This window comes from Eimeria tenella, genomic scaffold (assembly GCF_000499545.2).
Source record: "Eimeria tenella Houghton genomic scaffold, Eth_scaff25, whole genome shotgun sequence".
NCBI lineage: Eukaryota > Apicomplexa > Conoidasida > Eucoccidiorida > Eimeriidae > Eimeria > Eimeria tenella.
In genome coordinates this window covers 5264-11182 of record NW_013542365.1, presented here as the reverse complement: position 1 = coordinate 11182, position 5919 = coordinate 5264, and the positions used below count along the sequence as shown (strand labels likewise).

Sequence of the window (5919 nt, the reverse complement as noted above, 5' to 3'; positions counted from 1 at the left end):
CGGCAGCAGCAGCAGCAGCAGCAGCAGCCGCTGCAACAGCCGCTGACCTGCTGCTGCTGCTCCTGGTGCTGCTCCCCTCTGTTTCATTTTGGCGTTTATTAGTTATTGTTTATTTACTTATTTATTTATTTATTTATTTATTTGTTTTAATTTCTCCTCCTTTTTGTCTATGCAGCTCCCCGTGTTTGCTTTGCCCCCTGACCTTGGGGTGTACGTACACCTCAAACGCCCGCCTCGAAGTGAAGAGGCGGAAAATAAAAAAATAAAGTAATTTATTAATCAAAGAATGAGTTTATTTATAATTATTAATCATTATTTATTTATTTATTTATTATTTTGTTTATTTATATATTTATTTATTTATTTATTTATTATTTAATTTACTTATTTATTCGTTTTCTTTGCTTTGTTTGCAATATAGAGCTCCTTAGTTAGCTTCCCACAGCTAGCCACGGCTGGCCGTGGCTAGCTGCAGCTAGCTGTGGCTAGTGGCGGCTATCTGCCGCTAGCTGTGGCTAGCCGCAGTTGGCTAGCTGTGGCTAGTCTCTTGGCTAGCCACCGCCAGCTGCGCAAGCTGCCTGCGGCTAGCTGTCTGTGGCTAGCTGCAGCCAGCTGCAGCTAGCTGCAGCCAGCTGCAGCTAGCTGCAGCCAGCTGCAGCTAGCTGCAGCTAGCTGTAGCTAGCCGCGTTGGCCTGAAATGGCTTTGGTGCAGGCAGGAGGGGGTGCACTTGGCTGTGGGGGGCCAGGGGGGCGGCAGCAGGAAATAATTGGAAAAGTTTGTTTTGAGAAAAAGAAAAAGACAAACTAAAAGAAATAAAAGGAAATAAAAAGAAATAAATTAAATTAAGAGCTGCTGTGTGCCTGCAAGAAAGCAAAGAGGCAGAAGGAAGCAGCGGGCACTCGCTTCTGCAGACAGCCCGTGGCGAGCTGCGCAGCTCCGGGAGTTTGGGGGAAATAAATCAAAATATTGCAATAAAATGGAATTATAAACATTCATAATTGTTAATAATAATAAATAAATGAAAATAAATGAATTAAAAGGCGCAGATCGCGGGCGGTGCGCAGGTGAGGCTGAGGTGTACGTACACCTCGAGCTTCGCGCACGCAGCGCCGATGTGACCACTGGCTCTTGGCGGGGTCGCGAAAAAGGGAATTGTTTGAGTTTTTGAGGGAAAATAAAGGCATTTAGGAGTTGGAGTTAGAATTAAAAGGCTATTTAGGGTTTAGAATTGGGGAAAAAGCTGGAGAAATAGGAAATTAGCTTGGCGCAAACCCCAAAAACCCCCCGCGCCCGCAGCTGACTGGTACTGGCTGCCGGTTGCAAACCCTCGCGAGGGTTTGCGTTTCTAGAAAGCTTTTGAGGGTTTATAAACCAAGACAATTCAAAAAAATAAAAGTTATTTCCTTTTCTTTTTTATTTCCCCGTGTGTGAATTCGGGCCGTGCGAGAGCCGCTCGAGCGCCGCCCCCCCGCGAACCCCAAACCCCAAACCCTAAACCCTAAACCCTAAACCCTCAAGATGTGCCAGCTGTGCCTGAACCCCGCGGGCGAGAAGAGCTGCTGCTGCTTCAACTTGTCTCTCGCGCTGCTGCTGATTGCTGCTTACTATGGAGTCATTGGGGGCCTCGACATCTACCAGGCGAAGCAAACTGAACCCTTTGAAAAACCCCAATTCGTGGGTGGGGTTGTAAACGCTTCCATTGGGGGTTACGTTTGCTTATGCGCTCTTTTAGGGTTTTTGAAACTCGGCCTCGTCGCCTACGTCTTCACCTTCGCGGCCTTCCTCCTCACCCTTCTCAACGGCATCTTCAAGGTCACACTTACCCTAAACCCTAAACCCTAAACCCTAAACCCTAGACCCTAGTCCTGAGCGCTAGACCGTAAAGCCTGCGAGGCCCAGAGCCCCGAGGGTTTGGGCTCGCAAACCCTACAAGGCCCAAGCCCGCGAGGGTTTGGGCTTGTAAACCCTAGCAAGCCCAAACCCCCGAGGGTTTGGGTTTGTAAACCCTCGCAGGCCCAAACCCGCGAGGGTTTGGGCTCCAGAGGGTTTAGGGTTTGCGGGGGCTCGTGGGGTTTAGCGGGGGAGGCTAGAAAGGGTTTAAGCGGATAGATAGGATTTTCTCTGGAGGCCTAGGGTTTGCTAGGGTATATTAGGGTTTACTAGGGTTTACTAGGGTTTACTAGGGTTTGCTAGGGTTTATTAGGGTTTAATTGGGGTTTATCAGGGTTTTTGGGGTCTGCCATGGTTTTGAGGGTTTCCAGGGGTGTAGGAGGGTTTAGAAGCGTTTAGTTTGCGAGAATTTAATATTAGGGTTTAGGGTTTAGGGGCGATAGGGTTTGTTAGGGTTTGCTAGGGTTTAGGAGGGTTGGTTAGGGTTTAGCAGATTTTGCCGGAGGTTTGTAGGGTTCAGTGGATTTATTAGGGTTTGCAAGGGCTTAACAGGGTTTGTGAGGGTTTGTGAGGGTTTATGACGGTTCATGAGGGTGTGTTAGGCTTGTTAGGGTTTAGGGTTTATTAGGGTTTAGCGTTTTTAGGGTCTGCTCTGAACACGCGCAGCGGGGAGAGCCATGGCTAAGGGTTTAGGGTTTAGGGTTTAGGGTTTCGAATACACGACAGGCTGCTGTCTGGAGCAGCATCAAGTAAAGTGTAGTTAGTTCGCCAGCTAGCTAGCTAGAGACCTGCTGCTGCTGCTGCTGCTGCTGCTGCTGCTGCTTCACACCCTGAGCACCACTGAGAGTTGCTGCTTGTTCTCCTGCACGCGGAGCAGCCGCAACGGCCGCTGCCGCTGCTGCCGCTGCTGCCGCAGCAGCCGCAGCTGCAGCAGCTGCAGCAGCTGCAGCAGCTGCAGCAGCGCGAATACCTGGTCTGACGCGGCGTTTTTGGCGCGTGTGCGTGTGCCGCCGCCGCCGCCGCCGCCGCTGCTGCTGCTGCTGCTGCTGCTGCTGCTGCTGCTGCTGCAGCTGGCGTGCTTGGTGGCGGAGTGGGTGCGCTGGGGGACAGGAATGCGGGACGGAACTGTGGAGTTTCAGAAAGTGATGGTCTTCTCCACAGCTTCGCAGCTGCTCACCATTCTCCTCACTCTCAGCTTCGCCAACCTCTTCTGGTCTGCTGCTTGTGTCTTCAAAGCTGGCGGCAGCGGCTGCGAGTTCAAGAGCTACAGGCAGCTCGAGGCCGCGAGGCCCAAGCCGGCAGCTGCTGCTGACGACGGCGCCTGAGCAGCAGCAGCAGCAGCAGCGGCACAGCGGCAGCAGCAGCAGCGCGGGAGGGGAGGGGGCTCCTGGGTGGCTGGCGAGGTGCCTGGCTAGCTGCCTGGCTAGCTCCCTGGCTGGCTGGCTGCCTGGCTAGCTGGCTGGCTAGCTGGCTGGCTGGCTGGCTACCTAGCTGGCTGGCTAGCTGGCTGGCTAGCTGGCTAGCTGGCTAGCTGGCTGGCTAGCTGGCTAGCTAGCTGGCTAGCTAGCTGGCCGTGCTGCAGCCAGCGGAAGCGAGTTCGGAAGCCCCAAAGAACATGAAGACGCAGGGGGAGGGAAGAACAGCGGCGGAGATCTAGCTAGCTAGCTAGCTGGCTGGCTAGCCAGCCACGGAGCTAGCTAGCTGGCTGTCTAGCTAGCTGCCCAGCTATCTAGCTAGCTAGCCAGTTTGCTAGCTAGATAGCTGGCGAGCTAGCTACCGCTGCCCAGCGAAAAAGCGCCATCTGCTGGCCACCAGCAGCTAGCTAGCTAGCTAGCTAGCTAGCTAGCTAGCTAGCTAGCCAGGCCTGGGCAGAGGAACAGCAGCTAGCTAGCGGCGAAGCAGCAGCAAGGCAGCAGCTAAACAGCTGCTGCGGGCGAACTGCTGCCAGTCAGCAACTAGCTCGAAGCTAGCTAGCTGCTAATTAGCAGCTGCTAGCTGGCTTTTTTGTTTTGCTGCTGTTGCTGCTGCTGCAGTTGCCAATTCTCATGGCCCCCATAGGGCACTTCTTACGGCCACCAGGTGCAGGCAAAAATGCGCCAGCAGCAGCAGCAGCAGCGGGAGCGGCAGCAGCAGCAGCAGCAGGAAACAGGTCTTGGTAATATATCGGGTAACAGCAGTCATTGGGGGCCCCCGTTTGCTCCGAGGGTATCTGTGGGGCCCCTGTGCACTTTTGCTGCTTCCCCAGTGGTCCAGTGGACCACTGGGGGCCCCCCTGCTGCTGCTGCTTGCTGCAGTTGGGCACATAGGGGCCCCCAGGGGCCCCCAGGGGCCCCCAAAATGAGATGTGGGGTTTTGAGGGGAAAGAAACCGTAAGGTATTTCAGGTGTACAGACAGCTGAGGTGCGCAGACACCCGAGCGGTTTAAGGTTTAGGGTTTAGGGTTTACGGTTTAGGGTTTAGGATTTTAAAGGGCTTTTTAGGGGTGGTTATTAGGGTTGCTACTAGGGTTGTTTAGGGACACTCTAAACGCTAGAGCCCAGTAGCCCTCCCGTAGGGTTTAGGGTTTAGGGTTTAGGGTTTTGTAGGTGTGCTAATTAGGGTTTGCTAAGGTTGTTTAAGGTTACCCTTAACCCTAAACCCTCTAGCGTGGGGGCTGCGCCTCACTTTTATAGCCATTGGGGAGGGTTTTTGAGGGTTTAGGGTTTATTAGGGTTTAGGGTTTACTAGGGTTTAGGCGCCGGGACTTAGGGTTTAGGGTTTAGGGTTTAGGGTTTACGAGGGTTTAGGGTTTACTCAGCAACCACGTCGAAGAAGCTGCATAAAGAGGCAAGCCAAATAATAATAAAAGCTAATTTATTTATTTAATTTATTTATTTATTTCTTTATTTATTTTCTATTTTCTGTCTTTATGTATTCATTGGAGTTGCAAAAGGCGGGAAGGGCGTTTAGAGGCTGCTGCTGCGCTGCAGACAGCCAGGCGCTAAACCCTAAACCCTAAACCCTATACCCTCGAGAAACCCCAAACCCTCACTGCCGAAGCTTGACAAATCCTAGGCAGCACAGCCGCCGCGTTGGCTACGGGGCTGCCCGTGGGAGCTGCTAAACCCGTTTTTAGGGTTTACGGATCTAGGGTTTTTAGTTTAGTGCTCAGAGGCCTAGGGTTTAGGGTTTAGGGTTTAGGTGGGGGCCCCTCCGCCGACAGCAGCACACGTCCGTTCCTGCTGGTCCAAAACCCTTTACTTATTTACTTTTTATTTTAAATTTAATTTAAATTATAATTCAAAATTATATATTTGGCGCTGCTGCTGCTGCTGCTGCAGCAGCAGCAGCACTCACTGAAAACAACCCCACCATGGTGCTGCTGGGGGGCGCGGCGAATTGAGGCAGCAGCAGCAGCAGCTGCTGCTGCAGCCCTTTTGGCATATTTTTCTCGCTTAAAGCTCTTTGTTTTTTTAGTCCTTAGGGTTTTGGGTTGAGGGTTGAGGGTTTAGGGTTTAGGGTTTAAGACCGCTAAGCCCTCAGGCAGTGGCTCCGTCCCACCAGCGTGGAGGTAGGCTGCAGATAACAGCAGCAGCAGCAGCTGCTGCTGCTGCTGCTGCAGCAAAAGATGGACCGAAGCAGCAGCAACGAGAAGATGGACCGCAGCTGCGGCGAGCTGCAGCAGCAGCATAGGCAGCTGCAGCAGCAGCAGCCACAGCAGCAGCTGCAGCAGGAACAGCATATGCTGCAGCTTAAGAAGCAGCAGCAGCAGGAGCAGCGGTTGAGGCCCCCGGGCTCCACAGCAGCAGCAGCAGCAGCAGCTTCGGATCCCTCTGAGGCCTCCTTGCTGCTGCTGCCGGGTGCCCCATTCTCAGCGGAAGCTGCACACGCTGCTGCTGCAGCTGCTGCTGCCGCTGCTGTTTTGACCACCCCTGGCTTCTCAAGCAGCAGCAGCAGCAGCAGCAGCGTGTGCTGCGGAGGAGCTGCTGCAGCTGCTGAGCTGCGGGGCCGGCGCAGCAGCAGCCACTTCTTCCGGACGCCAGGGCCGC

The 5919-nt window shown here is 53.4% G+C and overlaps 3 protein-coding genes across 3 annotated transcripts in view; 2 read left to right on the top strand and 1 right to left on the bottom strand.

Annotated features, from left to right (window-relative positions):
* The window catches only part of ETH_00024605 (uncharacterized protein), a gene marked incomplete at both ends in the record, with an annotated part of 3901 nt that extends 3814 nt beyond the window's left edge, over positions 1-87 (bottom strand). The window contains one exon of the mRNA XM_013375032.1: positions 48-87. Within this exon, the coding sequence (XP_013230486.1) occupies positions 48-87 (40 nt within the window). The remainder of the gene's footprint in view (positions 1-47) is intronic.
* A 1432-nt stretch (positions 88-1519) lies between these two features.
* On the top strand, positions 1520-3216 carry ETH_00024600 (uncharacterized protein; the record flags this gene model as incomplete). The annotated part of the gene is made up of 2 exons (XM_013375031.1): positions 1520-1813; positions 2962-3216. The coding sequence occupies 2 exons, from the start codon at positions 1520-1522 to the stop codon at positions 3214-3216; spliced, it is 549 nt and encodes a 182-aa protein (XP_013230485.1).
* Positions 3217-5498: 2282 nt separating this feature from the next.
* The window catches only part of ETH_00024595 (uncharacterized protein), a gene marked incomplete at both ends in the record, with an annotated part of 1349 nt that continues 928 nt past the window's right edge, over positions 5499-5919 (top strand). The window contains one exon of the mRNA XM_013375030.1: positions 5499-5730. Within this exon, the coding sequence (XP_013230484.1) occupies positions 5499-5730 (232 nt within the window). The remainder of the gene's footprint in view (positions 5731-5919) is intronic.